At 36.7% G+C, this 17,230-nt stretch overlaps 1 protein-coding gene and 1 long non-coding RNA gene across 2 annotated transcripts in view; one reads left to right on the top strand and one right to left on the bottom strand.

The window, feature by feature from the left end:
• The window catches only part of LOC133533958 (uncharacterized), a 240,208-nt gene that overhangs the window by 183,361 nt on the left and 39,617 nt on the right, over positions 1-17,230 (bottom strand). The gene's annotated exons all lie outside the window — the stretch shown is intronic.
• Positions 10,658-12,132, top strand: LOC133533944 (piggyBac transposable element-derived protein 3-like). The gene is made up of 3 exons (XM_061873034.1): positions 10,658-10,884; positions 11,087-11,262; positions 11,340-12,132. The coding sequence occupies exons 1-3, from the start codon at positions 10,871-10,873 to the stop codon at positions 11,909-11,911; spliced, it is 762 nt and encodes a 253-aa protein (XP_061729018.1). The 5' UTR covers positions 10,658-10,870; the 3' UTR covers positions 11,912-12,132.

The raw sequence follows: 17,230 nt of genomic DNA, 5'->3' as shown, positions 1-17,230 counted from the left end.
AGGTCAGGTCCTCGCCGCTAAATTTTGGAACAGCTTCGGTCATGAAGAATGCGCTCATGGGTTTTGTCGTCTCCTCGTCGGTCATCTTAAATCTTGCTCGTGATCGTCTTCCTATAGTTGTGGGCTTCGTTACCGGCTCCGCCGCCGCTCGCGCCGGGCCACGCGTCTTTGAGGTTATTTCGTCTTCTTCGTTTATCGTCGTCGTCGTAATTTCACTTTTAATCACACTTCATTCGAGCAATCCCGGACGAGATTGTAGGATGGAGTCCAAAATTAAACCAACTTTAACTAATAACACTTTTCTTTATTTTTTCACCATTTTGCAACCGTTCACAATCCGCCATAGCTCTCATCTTCCCTCTCTCTCTCTCTACACTCCCTCTCCTGGTCGCACGCTACTAATTGCGTTCAGGAATAAGGATCGTTACAATTGAGATCCTACATATAATACTATGCCCGTGAAGTTGACCACCCCAAATCGTTTGCCCGCAAATGGCATATCTATATCGTTTGTTCATCGTTAGTTCATGTTTGTTCAGTAGGTAAAATCGTAAGGACCCGATTTTAACATGCATTTTTTTTTAAAACAAAATGGGGTGGCTGTCTTTACGCTAGCCACCCCAATCCAGTTTTTGTAATTTTTTTTTGGTCTAGATAGCAAGATATTCGTTAGTTCATGTTTGTTCAGGCATTAAAATCGTAAGGACCCGATTCCTTCATTTTTTATTTTATTTTTTAAAGTGGTTTGGGGTGGCTAGCGTGAAAACAGCCACCCCAAACCACTTTTTGTAAGTTTTTTTGGTCTAAATCGCAAGTTATTTGTTGGTTCACGTTTGTTCAGGCATTTAAATCGTTAGGATCTCATAAAATTTGCCATAAAAAAATAAAATCGAAAAATTCATATTAACCGGCCGAGATGGTTAAGTAAGGAGACGCAACAAGGAATCGACATAGATACAAACGATTCTATGGCCCAAATGAACATATCCACTCACATGATTCCGATTTTAACGAAAGGTGCCCTGAATTGCTCTGCCATTTCGCAGATACGACGGCACAGTGTCGTGATGTCTTCAAAAATCGATAACTTTGCTTCTGCTTAAGCATTTGGAATGATTCTTTCGGTTTTATACAGAGACATGTCAGTCGCTTCGCTTGACAGACAGATGAAGTGTGCGAAAGGGAAGCCATGACGTATATGAACAAGCCATAAGTGCGAAAGAGGCAGACTACATATGAGAAAACGTAACCAATTTTGAGTTCGAAGGCGGCCGAGGCGGCCAAAATCATATTGCCGTATTTTTTAACGTGAAAAATATAAGAGAATCATAAAGAAAAATATATATTAAGTAATTTAGTGACGATGGTGTCATGTTGTGTACCGGGTTGTAGTGTTTCAAGGCCAAAAAACCCAGGAAAATACTCATTTCACAGGTAATTTTGATATTCCTAGCGAAATTTTCGTAACGATATTTTATCAAATTAACAGCATAAAAAGTGTAAAAAACCAATTTATACAGTTCATTATAAGTTTTTCTTCAATCGTGTGTTAATATTTCATCATATTAGTCAATAATTTAGAATATTTTGTGTAAAAACCTAAACTGTTACTTTACGGTAGGGCTTGACAAAATGTTCATATGACTGTATCGATAACTTGTCGGTATATAAGTAGGTATGGAATTAGTTGTTCACAAGATATCATTAAGATATTACCTTTATAGCCGACTTAAAATAATAACGATTGTTATAATACCTTTTTTGAAGGTGCACATGTTTAGCGATAAATTTAAACTTCACTTTCCAACACAGTACTTACATTTTAACCACTTTTCCACGGCTTTGCCGCCAACACAAGGAAACACAAGACAGCGTATACTTGTACACAGCGTATACACACCCAACCCAGCTTGTCGGCAGGAAAAGGCGCGAAATTAAAATTTTCTTTGGTAAAGTCAACTATTTCCGAACACATTTTCAAACAACTTCAACTTTATCATTTTCAACTTTACAAACATATTTAAAAAAGTAGTCGATAAAGCAGTTAAACATCGATAGATTATTAATATGTTGTAACATGACATCACTATATTTGTTCGCACATAGACAATTTACGCACACACTTACATTTCATTTTTGGTCACACTTTCGAAGTTTGACAGTCGTTCTATACTATCCTATTTCTATGGTTTTATAATGGTAAAGAAACAAAGAAATTTATTTTTTTACTTTAGATATTTGCTGTTATAATAAAAATAATTATTAAAAATTCACGAAGTTTACCCACAGGAATAATTTCCGAGTTAATAGTAGAAAACTATTTTTAATAAAAAATCTAAATCGATAACTTATCTTTTTTTTTAATTCAATTTAAAGAAGGCTTAATAAGCTTTTAATTGATACTAAACACCTTGATAGCTCACCTATAAAATTGCAGAGTAAAACTGATTCAAATTCTGATAAGGAACTTTCGAATTGCTCCACCTGGCGTGTAACTATGTGCTATGTTCGTGATTTTTTTGTGGCTAATTTAGACACTGAAGTACAAAAATATAGTAAATAACCGTTTAAGACACTAATTACCTTGAAATAAAATACATAATTTATGTAATTATGACAATGATAGTAGCTTTATAACTTAAAATAACAAAAGAGTACTTACATACCTACTAAACTTTGGTGTTTTTAAAACGGCAGATCACCAACAACCGAACTAACTTATAACTACACTAACACGTATAATATATGCACCATAACATACACTTCACAACAAATTAAGCACAATAAGCAAATAGTAACTATTAACACATGAAATTATACTGATTACAAACGTAAATAAACAACACGGCGGCCGGCAAACTGACCTGCGCCATGTCAAAAACAAAGATGGCTACCTATTTAGGGCGGAGACACAACAGTCGCGCGGTGCAGATGTTAAACAGAAATAGGAACTTTTAACACATTCACTGCCAGACGAAAAACGGCAAGCTACCCCAGGATCCGGGCAATATATATAAGAAATATTAGTAAATAGAAATTATAAGTAAGTAGTAACAAACACCCCAAAACGCGTATGCAACGTCTAGTGTACCACATGCCTTACGATGTGCAAAAATGCTTTAAGCAACCACAGTTGCTGTGTTTGTACTTACAGTTTTCCGTCACATGGTTTGTTCGCTAATCCTGAAAAATACACAGTGATTTAATGCATTTTATTGTTTATTAATGTAATTTAATAATCGAACTATTTAATGACTATCGGTTGCTCAAGATATATTTGGTAATCATAGAAATCTAGGGCATTAAAATAGGAAACACGCCAAAAATCTACAGAGTTATTGGTTTGAAGTGAGATTTTATGGTCATCAATATTAAGTAGGTCTAAAATATAGTTTTAATCTAATAGACCAATAAACGCTGAGTAATTTAATATATAATACTAACAGAAATATGTAAATTTGAATGCTTACGGCATTTTAAAACACGCAGCAACTTTTAACACTCGCACTTTCCCGAACAACTTGCAAAGTAACATAGATAAAAAATACTCTGGTTATGTCTATGTGGTTGAAACATTTTTTAAATATTGTCACGTTGGTATTCTGTATTTTAATAAATGTTTACACCATATCTGTGCAGCCCTTCACAGATAAGAAATAAAAAACCGCATACACTCCGTTCGCAACTCGAGTTGCAACGATCATTTTAGAGGTGCGAAATGTTGAAACCTTAGTTGGTGGAATCATGTGAGTGGATTATCTATATCTTACACTACCACGCACACCTCATCTGAGGGGTTGTTGAGAAAAAAAAATTGATGTAATTTTTTTTTTATATATAAAACTATATATACACTATCAAACATTTTTGTTTTATTCAAAGAAATCTAAACATATCGATAGTACAACAAAACACAATTATGAAATATGTTTACATAAAGTCAAACTATTAATGTTAACACATCATAACAAAAAAAGCGGCCAAGTGCGAGTCGGACTCGCGCATGAAGGGTACGTACCATTTATGACGTATTAAAAAAAATCTACTTACTAGATCTTGTTCAACATTTTACCACTTTGGACCAGGGATCGGAAACCGGTATTTTTTGTATGGGAACGAAATCGGTATTTTTTCGTTCTTTGTTAATTACTTCATTTCTAATTAGGCAATCTAATACTACGAAGTCGTTATCTGAAAACACAACTGAGTCCTACATTTAGAGTATAAAATAAACCGAAATATATGGTTATTTCGATGTTTTTGCAAAAAACCGGTTCCGATTCTTGCTTTGGACACACATTTTACCACTTTGGAAGTGTCTCTCGCGCAAACTATTCAGTTTAGAAAAAAATGATATTAGAAACCTCAATATCATTTTTGAAGACCTATCCGTAGATACCCCACACGTATGGGTTTGATGAAAAAAAAAAAATTTTATTTTATGACTTATTAAAAAAAACTACTTACTAGATCTCGTTCAAACCAATTTTCGGTGGAAGTTTGCATGGTAATGTATATCATATATTTTTTTTAGATTTTTCATTCTGTTATTTTAGAAGTTACAGGGGGGGGGGGGGGGGGGGGGGGGGGGGGGGGGGTGGTGACACATTTTTTCACTTTGGAAGTGTCTCTCGCGCAAACTATTCAGTTTGGAAAAAAATGATATTACAAACCTAAATATCATTTTTGAAGACCTATCCATAGATACCCCACACGTATTGGTTTGATGTTTTTTTTTTTAATTTTATGACGTATTAAAAAAAAACTACTTACTAGATCTCTTTCAAACCAATTTTCGGTGGAAGTTTGCATGACAATGTATATCATATATTTTTTTTAGTCTTTTCATTCTTGTGAACGCCGGTACTTGAATGCTGGGATGATTTGGCGGAGAAATGAGTGCTAATACCGTTTCAATAAAAAGTTGGTTTAATAACCAGAAAACTACAAGGTGTAAAAAAATTATAGGTTAAATAGCACGTATTCCATTTGGTGGCTTGAGGACGAGTGAAGGACGCGGCGCTGTCGGTAAAGCCGTAGGCTCGCGTCGATCGGGCAGGTTTCTTGGCGTATGCGTGTGTGAGTGGTGCATCATATATAGTTTGCTAGGCGTTAACATGTTGCGGCCTCAGGAACGAAGTTCGTGTCTATGACTGGTAGCGGGCACAGTCGGTTGCGCGGCTCGTCGAAGAGTCCCCGAGGTGGTGTGTACGTCGGCGACGCGGGTCACGCCGTCGGAGCCGGGGTAGAGGCGCGTCACGCGCCCCAGCAGCCATCGGTTGGGAGGCAGCCGGTCATCTTTCACCAGCACCATCTCTCCTAATTGGAGTTGCTGGCCTTGCTTGCGCCATTTCTGTCTTTTCTGGAGCTCTGTAATATATTCTATATAATATCGGGACCAGAAATGGGCTTTTAATTGTTGAATCCTCATATATCGTGAGAGAGTAGGTATCGCCGCAGGGTCAGAGCTCTGAGGAGAAGGCAACATCGTTAGCGTTCGTCCGATTAAGAAGTGAGCGGGGGTGAGTGCTGTAAGGTCTGAAGGGTCGGATGATAATGGGGTGAGAGGCCTAGAATTAAGGGTAGCCTCGATGGAAGTGAGAACTGAATTTAAATCTTCATATGTTAAGTGGGCTAAACCTAAGACTCTTTTAGGTGGTATTTTACAGATTTTATGGAACCCTCGGCCAATCCATTAAATTGTGGACTATATGCTGGTGAAAATTTAAAGTTTATGAACAACTCAGATGCTTTTGAGCTGATGTAGTTACAGTTTGATTTTAAGAATTTAGACAACTCATTACATGCGCCTGTGAAGCAAGTCCCATTGTCTGAGAAAATATTTTGAGGCTTTCCTCTGCGGGCGATGAATCGATCTAGTGCTGAGAGGGAAGTGTTACTACTTAAATCGGTGACAAGTTCTATGTGAACTGCTTTTACGGCCAGACAAACAAATATGCAGAGGTACGACTTTATCAGTCTACTGCGTCGACCTCTTCGGTTCAGTATCATGATTGGTCCGGCGTAGTCACACGCGGTATTAGCAAAAACATAGTCAGTATGTAACCGTTGTGAAGGAAGATTGCCCATTATGGGTGGAATGCTCTTGCCTGCATAACGACGACATCTAATGCAATTTTCAACGATTTTTCTCGCAAGGTTTCGACCATTAATAAACCAGAATTTGTGTCGCAATATTGCAAGTAATAGTTGCGGAGGTGCATGTAAAAACATAGTATGATAGTGTCTAAATATTAAAGTGGCTAAATGATGCTTTGAATCAAGCAATATTGGGTGTTTAGTGTCATAATCATAAAATGAGTTACAGAGTCTGCCACCTACTCGTAACAGTTTATCATTTGTGTTGTAGAATGGATTCAAAGATAGCAATCTACTATTGGTAGACAATTGCCTTTTGTTTTTTAATAAGTCATATTCTGAGATAAAACTTTCAAGCTGAACGAATCTGCACATTGAATTCAAGGACAAATTTAGTTCATTAATTTTTATGTAACCAGTGTGTTTGTTTTGCGGGTTACGACAGTTGTGAATAAACCGATGAACGTATGCGATTATACGTTGAAGCTTACTGATTCTAATTCAAAGAATTGAGAAATTTGATCATTTAATTGTTTATCATAATGTTGTAAGTGTAAATTAATGTTATGGTTGCAATGGACTGTATTAAAATTTGATGGTAAGTTTTGTTTTGATGAAACTGTAACTAAGAAACCCAATTTGGTTTCCCATAAAGTTGGTTTATTTTTACCTAATGGAATTTTATGAGTACTGACCAAAATATTCCTGATCCAAGTAGCATGTCTACTGGAGCAGGTACATCAAATGTGGGATCTGCCAACCTAATGTGTGGCGGTATGTTTAACGTTGTACGGTCAATTCGAGACACTGGCAACGGTTGAGTTATACTACGTGATGCTACAAAACAGGGCACCTTTTCATGATAATCATTGAGTAATGACGATATAAGTACGTCGCAACTTTTTGACAAACGTGATGTTTGATAATTTAATCCGTCGACTATTGTCGGAGCTGAAGAAGTAGGTAAGTTTAATTTTGCGCATAAACTTTCAGTAACGTAACTCGCGGTTGAACCATTATCGAGTAACGCTCGTATTGTTTGTTTTTGACCACTGTGGTCTGTCACTTGAATTAAGACCGTTGACAGTAGCATGCTATTATTATTTACGGCTGACATAGAAATTTCTTGAACTGGACTACAAAATTGTTCATCGTCGTCAGGCTGCGGCAAAGAATGCAGCGCGACGTCATTTGACGAAGGCGAAGGCGCAGGAGTTGTATGTGCATGCAACAGACTATTGCGCTGTAATCCACATGTGCGACACGAATTCAACCTACACGTTTTTTCATTGTGACCCACGCGTAAATAATTTAAGCAAACCTTGAGTGCCTTAGCTTTATCAACGCGAGCTTGTAATTTTAATGTTTTGAACTTTGGACATAGATACAGTGCGTGGTCTTGATTGCAAAACGGACAAGCATACTTCCGAGAAGTAGTGGGGGAATAGGTATTAGCTGTCAACGCCTTCTGTCGACTGTGCGTAGTGTCGCTAGACCGACGTTTTTTATTAGAGATTTCAGTTGATTCTAGTAAGTCAGCCCGATCTTTAAGGAAATCGTTAAACATTTGAAGTGTAGGGAGCTCCTTTAATTTATTCCTATACGATTCCCATTTATGATGTGTAGTTGTATCTAATTTGCTTGATATTATTTGAATTATGAGAACATCCCAATGCTCAGTAGGGAGATCAAGTGATTTGAGTGCTCTTAAGTTTTTATTTATCGTGTCAATAAGGTTTCTTATTGATCTAGACGATTCTTTTGACAAATGTTCTATGTTAAAAATTGCCTGAACATGATTGTTCACTAAAGATTTTTTATTATTATAACGATCACAAAGTAGTTCCCAAGCTGATGTATAATTATCTCTGGAAAAATCTAAAGATTGAATCACTACCGCGGCACTACCCTTTAGCGCGGCGCGCAAGTAATGAAATTTATTAATGTTTGGAATTGAATCATTTGAATGTATGAAACTACTAAATGTGTCACGGAACTCCAACCAGTCATGATAATGGCCCGAGAAGCTAGGTATATCTATAGTAGGAAGTTTAAGTTCTGTCCCACCTCCAATCGCAGTAACACAAGAACCTGTCTCCGAGCCGTCGCCGCCCGCAGAGGCGCCCGGCGCCGGCGCGGCCGCCGCCAGCAGCTCGCGCGCGCGCGCGACGAGCCCGAAGTACTTGCTCTCGAAAGCCTCGCGTTCTTTATACTGCTCATCTGGAATTTCCAATTCGTTCTCTATATCACACTAAACGGAGTCAAATTCTGAATATATTTCTTCAATTTTTGATAAACGGTGATTTAATTCAGAAATTTGTAATCTACTCAAGCGATCACAACTTTCGACAGTTGTTAGATGGCTTTCAAACAGCGTAAGCTTAGCTTTGAATGAGGCACGCCTTTTAATCAAAGGTTTGATGTCAACCATTTTAAAATTATAAATTAAAGGCAAAATAATGAATTAATTAATTGAGTATAGGTGTCAGTGTAAGTTGGCACTGACAGCTTGTTTATAGCTAAAATGTAATTTATAACGAACCAATGCGATGAAATGAGTTGCTAGAAAAACAACAGTTGCAATGCAATTAAGTTCAAAAATAAAGATTTGAAACGATTATTTAAATTAGTACAAAAGCAGCGGAGTGAGGGTGCGCGTAAAAACTGCAAAAAGTCAAGCGGTGCAAGCGCGTAGCAACAGCTCGCAGCGAGCGCGCGGTGTCCGAGCCAGCCAGGCGCCAGCCAAACAGCGCGGATATCGGAATGCACTAGAACACGTGAAATAACACTATTTAAGTACGTTGTTATACACAGTTCACACTCACAACGAAGCGATGCCAAAAAACTAGAACACTCTGAAATGCAATTTATTAGAATTATGTTAATTATTAACAAACAAAAGGTATAATTCCAACCTTTATTTAACAATAAGGAAAATATGAGTAATGCACGAAGCGAATGAAGTGATTACAAAGATAACAGAATTAACCTGTTTATGATGAGAATGCGAATAGGAAATATTGTTGCTAAGTGCAATTAGAAATAACTCGTTAACAGAATAACGGATCGTTAACGTATTTAAATATGTATAAGTATGAAAAATTTGCAAAATAAAGGATTTGCGAATAACGTGCAATACGTTTGTGACGGCAACACAAAATGAAGGATTTGTGAGCGTTAATGAGAAATATCCGTTAACGTTATTAACCTTAACGTTACTAAAAGGTATATGAATATGATATGTCTTGCAAAATGAAGGATTTGCAAGAAACGTGTAATACGAATGTAACGACAACACAAAATAATGGATTTGTGAGCGTTATTAAGAAATATCCGTTAACGTTATTAACCTTAACGTTACTAAAAGGTATATGAATATGATATGTCTTGCAAAATGAAGGATTTGCAAGAAACGTGTAATACGAATGTAACGACAACACAAAATAATGGATTTGTGAGCGTTATTAAGAAATATCGGTTAACGTTATTAACCTTAACGTTACTAAAAGGTATATGAATGTGAGAAGACTTGCAAAATGAAGGATTTGCAAGTATAACGTGAAATACGTTTTTAACGATACCACAAAATAACGGATTCGTGGACGTTAATTGCAGAATAAGGGTTATGGGACAAATATGTAATTTAATTGGGAAGTAAATACACAAATAAAGGATTGTGTTTGAAATTAATGATTTCGGAACGAACAAACGGAACGAACTCACGGTTTGCCAGTCTCACTTAGAACTTAACTTATAAATGATATTTCCCTGTGTCGGCGCCGTCGATCTATTTGTCTCCCAACTCTCACTCTCAGATTTCTTCTCCCAATCGTATTTGTCCTCGTATAAATTATCTTCAAGCCACGTAGAAGTCGTTGATATGTATAAAATCGGATGACTCGTCCTATTTCCAATGAATCCGATGTGTGAAATGATTGAAAACTTCCACGTAGTAACAGCCAAATCACGTCAGCGAAGTATTTCCTTTGTTCTTTGTTCGTCGCTGGTAAAATATCCGGGGTCGTAGGTCCAAAAATGTGAACGCCGGTACTTGAATGCTGGGATGATTTGGCGAAGAAATGAGTGCTAATACCTTTTCAATAAAAAATTGGTTTAATAACCAGAAAACTACAAGGTGTAAAAAAATTATAGGTTAAATAGCACGTATTCCATTTGGTGGCTTGAGGACGAGTGAAGGACGCGGCGCTGTCGGTAAAGCCGTAGGCTCGCGTCGATCGGGCAGGTTTCTTGGCGTATGCGTGTGTGAGTGGTGCATCATTATATAGTTTGCACAAACACATGCTAGACGTTAACAGTGATCATTTTATTCTGCATTATTCGATAAATGAGAAGATACGTTTGTGACGTCACTTCTCGAACGACAAATGGCATGATTAACCAGTTGCGGGTGGCTGGTTAGCAGTGGATATAAAAGGGCCCGACCCCATTCATTTTGATTATTCTCATTGTGATTCTTCGTTGCGCTGCAGCACTTAGTTAATCGTCGCCACAGGAATATTGAAAGTTAAGTAAATACTATGTTGATCATTATGTTAACCCAGTTGTTACTACCGACCTTTATAACGCCACCAACTAAGCGTTAGATCTACCCGCAATATTTATGGCTTTGACGTAGCATAAACAAATATCAAGTTTAATTGTAGTACTTACAAAGGGTACTTCAACAAATCGCATTGTTATTTGACACAGTGTTGATTGTGGTTTTAAGTCCAGACGTGTTTTAAAATAACCTAAGTGATTTCTTTGAAACATGCCCTCGAAAAGGTAAGTTTTTTTTATTGAATTTGTTGATAGTGTAGCCTTATCATGATGTTTTACAGAGGACTGATACGATTGTATAATTTTAATAAAAAATAGTTTATATTATCGCTTTCTTTGCGGGTTTTTTTTTCAATTAAAAAATTGTGGCGTTATAACGCCCGGTAGTAAAATTGACGTCTATTTATTATGACTGCTTTGTTTATAGGCCACTGAAGAAAAAGGCTTTAAGCCTTAACGAAATAATTGACAACCTACACCATTTAGATTCTGATGATGATTTGCCAAATGAAATCACTATTTTTCCACCGGAAAATCCGAATACTGAAGTAACTGATGAAGATTCGGGTGATGAAGAATTTCTGTCATTACATAATCTTCCAGGTTTGTTTTTACTTCAACTTTGTACGTTATTTTTCACTATGGAAAATATATATTTGACATCATTTTAATCGTTTTAGGATCTCAGCTAAGGGCTCCCGCGGAGGCTATATATAGCTCATATTCGGAAAATGAGGATTCGGAAGACGATTTATCTTTGTCGACTTTAGCCAAAAAAATGCGTACTACTACTGAAAATTCACATGAAAATGAGAACGAGCCTTCAGTTTCCAATCCTAGAATTAGTTCTACGCGTTTACCTAGTGTACTAAAATCTCAACAGTACAAGTGGGTCAACCAGGATAACCCGAGGGAACGTAGACAGTGGCAAGACCGGGAAGAGCCGAAAAATCGTCAATCTCCTATGTATTACTATGAGTGTATGATGAATGATGAGATAATTGAGCTGTTGGTATATTATACAAATTTGTACGCGAGCCAGAAAAATGCCGTCGGTAATGTAACTACTTCAGAAATGAAGTGTTTTTTGGGAATACTTTTATACAGTGGTTACGTTTCGGTACCACGTCGATATATGTTTTGGGAGAAATCTTCTGATACTCACTTTGACATTGTGTATAATGACCCGAAGACGTGTTTTGTGGCCTATCATACTAGTGTTAAATTTATAGGCAATTATACAAATGTTTAACAATGTTAGTGTGTTTTTATTTGAATCCAGAATATATTTATGTTACTACTGGCTGGTAGCCACCGATTTTACTACCGGGCGTTATAACGCCACTCGTTTTCCAGCTTTTCCAGGCGATCAATATTTTTTATTTTATTTTTCGTATAACATTACTTCATTATAGAACATCATATTTAAAAATCAAAGCAATCCGACTCTTTAAAAAGTTTCAGTAATAACTGGGTTAATGTTTTTGTACTTACTTGATTAATTTGATGAATTAATTATTAAATAATATATTGGTGAATTATAAAGTATTAGTGATTGTATTTATTAGTTGTTGATGATAAGGTTAAAAAATGGGTGCCGTTCAATTTTAATACAAACTTTTAGCATAATTTCATTTAACTACGGGGGCGTCCATTAATCGCGTCATACGTTTTTGGCTTGTTTTAGACCCCCCCCCCCTCCCCCATGGTGATCTTTGGTGATATTTTCAGGACCCCCCCCCCCCCCCATCCAATATGACGTGTATTTTTTTGGATAACTAAAGAACAGTTTTCTAACAAATGAACCTAAGTACACGTGAAGGATAATAAGGGCGGAAAACTATTATTTTTATTTTATTGACTATAATACAGTATAGCACAGATGAAAAAAAAAAATACACGTGATACGTGTCCATACCCCCCCCGTCCCCTGTGGTGATCATTGGTGATTTTTTGCTGACCCCCTCCCCCCCCTATACAATATGACGTGATTAATGGAAGCCCCCTACTATGGAAACTCATAATAAACATTATGTATAAAAACAAACCACAGAATGTTGTTTGTCATACTAATTAAATTACAGAATACTGTATAGCCATAAAAACATTCGTCATAACAATCCTCAGGAATAATTTTACTTCTAATAACATTCATTTCATATTATGATTAAAATGTAGAACTAAATTTTAATGAATTATCAGGTGGCATAATTTTTCTATGACATATTAAATTATACAAAATCTACTCATTGAACTTTAAGGCTGGTTAGGTACGACGACGAGCGAAGCGAGGAGGAGTGTTAGGTAGAACTGTGACCATATGGACAGAACCAATTTTTTTAAATACCTATTAGCTTTCCTTTTTAAGAGGTAACAAAATAAATCAGAAAGATATAGAAGAAAACAACATTTTTATTCATAGATAAGTTTATTTTGATGCAATTTAATTATGTATATAATCTGATAATGAGTTTTACCTACTTATTTTAATTGTAAATTTGAAGCAATGGCTCGCAAAAATTCACATTCGGAGTATTGATTTTTATTGGACAATATAGTGTCAATCCTTTCTTGTTGCTTGATAGTGGCCTTCTTTTGCTTTGGAGGACTGTGGCCATTGTAAAAGCATTCAATATTTCCCAATATCACTTTAGATTCGATAAGCAATTCATTTGACAGCGTATAAGGCTGCAAGTACCGTCTCGTTTACCACGTTATCCTTGTGCCTTACTCTATGTGCGTCGTAGTCGAACTAACCTATTGGCTCACTCCCCTTTGCCTCGCCTGGCTCGCCTATACAACAAGCATGCTAATAATGTCCCTTCTTTGGATGTGTTTCACGACAGTGAAGCCTCATTTAAAAACAAATTATTATCTGTTGACAACCTCAGCTAGCTCGGCTAACTTGATTACTTTTGTGTGGAAAATTTATTGTTCGTATTAAGTAGATGTTTTGTTAATTAATATCATATTTATATTAAGGTCTTATTCTGAATCTTAACTTAAATAATGCATGCTGTGATTGCCTTTAAGTGGGGGATCAATTATAAATGTGCTCTTTTAGTATGTAAATTATAGTATGTGAATTGTATCTTCTGTTGGTGATCCTAATAAACAAATAAACAAATAAACAAATAAATAAAAGCCGGGTTTAATTTTGTCTATTATGGCATTAATTCTATGGTGCCAGGATTCGGCATTATTCTGAGTGCGTGGCAAACCAAGTTGGTTTAGGGTTTCGACACTCCACAGGGATGGGGGGAATCTAGGATGTTTCTTGTTTTTCCCCAGTACATAATAGTCGCTGAACGTTTGAACAATGTCGATAGCATCGGATGAGATAGTTTTTTGAAATTTTTGAAAGTAGTTTACAATTTCGTCCGGTGGTAAAAAAGCCAAGGCCAACAAACATCTCATTTCTGTGCAGAAATTAATATTGGTGCCATATAAAGTTGATTTTCCTTTGTCTTGAATCATTCTATTGATAATTTGACCTAAATGGAACAAGCAACCATTGACGGTAATATTATCAAAATTTTGCTTCACACTTTGAATGGCGGCTAATTCAAAGTCCATGATAACGTTTTCAAGTTGTAACTGAATATTATGTTGAGTAAAATAGTCGCTAATTTCTTCAAATAGCTTGTTGTACGTAGCTTTATCTTGTTGGTGCACAAAGCAAATAATAAGGGAAATGTTTGTCTACTATTCTGAAAAATATTCCCATGTATAACATACATTTGTAAAAATCCCACAGGCGCAACCTTGAACGTTCCGTCCATAATCCAAAGACTCGATTTACCCAGATAGGTCATCATGTCGTGGCATGAGAGTAAAATGATCCTTTTGTTTTCGTTGAATAATATATCACTGAGCAAAAAAGTGTTCCCATTTAATTGTAAGTTATCATGTTGTATAGTGAAGTAAATATCCGTCGGCTCATGGATAACTGGTTTGCCCCGCTTCTTTTCGCGGTACACAACTTGCCGTAACGCTGATGTCGATGGTAACTGTGGTAAGATACTCTGATCACAATTAGCTTTCACAGTTTGAACCACCTTACATGGTTTTTTTTCAGTACATGTAGAAGATAGGGTTCTTAACTCGTTGCACGCGGTCGAATGCTGATAGCGACCCTGCGGCACCCAATCTAAGGCGGAGCCGGCATTCGTTGGTGGTTTTAGACGGTAGTCCTTTACTGGTTAGTCCGTCATCGCCCCTAGTTTCCCCCGGACTAGGTGGCATGCGTAAAAGCATTTCCCCAACGTTAAAAAAAAAAAAAAAAAAAAAAAAAAAGGGTTCTTAACTCGTCCAATGTTGACATTATTACTAGTCTTGCTGGGTTTGGATCGTGTTTATGGCATTCATTGTGTTTTATCACTTTATGTACCTGGCTTTCCTCTTCAGCGATACTTATTGCTCGCGCATTACACTGTTTGCTATTACGAAGTTCACAAATCCAGTAATACTCATGATTAATCTGCTTATTTTTGGTATATGTATAACCATTAATATTCAACTTTATACCACCCTTTACACTTTTAAATACATTACATTGAACGTTGGACATTTTTAGCAACAACACTTCTAACAAAGCGCAATGCAAATAAACTAAGTACCTAACCAACGTATAATATTGAAACACCCACCTCAATGACAAAAAATAATTCATACCCTAACTAAAGTGATGTACATAAATTGTCTCGGAAATGTATTTTTGCTCGTTCATTTTTACTAGGCGTTTATAACCTTCAATATTATGATATTAGTTTTGATGCATGAAAACCCTTCTGAATAATAAATTGTATAAAAAATAAACATTATGCTGGTTGCCTGTTATGAAAATACATTATTATGCTAGTTAATTATTATTACTTTCGACATTATGCAATTTGTTTTTATTTCACTTATTTTTATACCGAATCATCATTTCTGCAATTCAAAATTATGCAATTCAAATTATGCTAAATGAATATTCGCAAAAAGTTGTTATTAAAAACATTACACACCCTTTGAACAAATCAAACAAAACTGTTCATCCAAAATAGGTGGTTTATTGAAGTTGGTAAACAAAGAACATGACAGGATACTTATACAATCTAAGAAAAATCTTATCACCGCGATCTACGAATCAGCGCGGAGGGAACAGCGCCATCTAGCGGGATATTGGTACATTATCCTTGCTATACAATACAAGTTGTACATTCCGCCCACCAAGGAACGTCTTACGTTCTTTAATTACAGGGGAATACCGCCCACCGTGACGGGAGTTTTATAAAAACGTTGAATAGATGTGTAAAACCTTCCTGAGGGCCTTACAAAAGATAAGATAACAAACTAAGAAAGTAAAGCTATATAATCTAAGTTATAGTAATATTATATTCTTCTGATTGTGTACATATGAAGAATACTTTTAATTAGAGTAAAAGTAACAGGCAGAAACCATACTGACTTAAAACTAGAAACTGGTCTATCTCTGACCAAAAAAATAAATAAAAACATATTATTGAAATTTTACTTAAAACTAACACGAGATTGTCCGCCCGGGAAGAAACTTAATAGTAGGAAATGACAGCTTTTAATTTGACATGCAACTTAATTACTAACTGGCAGAACACACACTTTGGAGGTTGGGCGTTTTATTAATGACCCCTTTGAACGTAAAGTAACAACGCGAGTTATGTTGTCCGAACCAGGGTGTTTGTTAACAATCCTGCCAAGCAGCCAACGACTTGGTGGCAAGTCGTCTTCCTTGATTAGGACAACATCTCCAATGTTGGGTTCTGGAGTCTGTTGAGACCATTTATAACGGTGTAAAAACCTTGTAAGGTATTCATTTGACCATTTACGCCAAAAATCCTGAACCATGCGTTGCGTAAACTGCCACCTGCGCAAACTGCTAACGTTAGTGTTTGAGTAATTATAATCTGGCACTGTAACCAGTGGTTCTCCAACTAAGAAATGTCCAGGTGTCAAAACATTTGTATTGTGTGGATCATTGTTTATACGGGCTAGAGGTCTAGAGTTTAGACAAGCCTCTACCTGAGTCAACACCGTCGCCATTTCTTCATAAGTCAGCGTGGATTCACCTATAACCCGTTTCAGGTGGTACTTTGTTGATTTGATACCTGCTTCCCACAAACCGCCGAAATTGGGAGCATGTGGTGGAATAAAATGCCATGTGGTGCCTTCGGTTGCCAAAGCTTCTGCAATTTCTGAGAACATATTCTTATTCTCTGCTTGTAGCATTAATTTCAGTTCTCTGGAGGCACCCTGAAAATTTGTTCCATTGTCACTCCAAATTTCTCGACAGGGACCACGTCTAGCTACCAATCGTTTGAAGGCTTGTATGAATCCTTCAGTTGTAAGGCTGCTGACTACTTCAATATGGACAGCTCGCGTAGACATACAAATAAATAGGCATATATATCCTTTAAAGGATCTGTGTCCACGTCCTCCAGACGTTCGGAGGTTGATAGGGCCGGCATAGTCGACACCACAAAATTTGAACGGACGTGCTGGTGTAACCCTGGCTTCTGGTAATTGTCCCATTAATTGCGATTTAGATCGA

Source organism: Cydia pomonella, unplaced genomic scaffold, assembly GCF_033807575.1.
Source record: "Cydia pomonella isolate Wapato2018A unplaced genomic scaffold, ilCydPomo1 PGA_scaffold_29, whole genome shotgun sequence".
In the NCBI taxonomy this organism is placed as follows: domain Eukaryota; kingdom Metazoa; phylum Arthropoda; class Insecta; order Lepidoptera; family Tortricidae; genus Cydia; species Cydia pomonella.
This window is presented reverse-complemented; position numbering and strand designations above follow the sequence as displayed.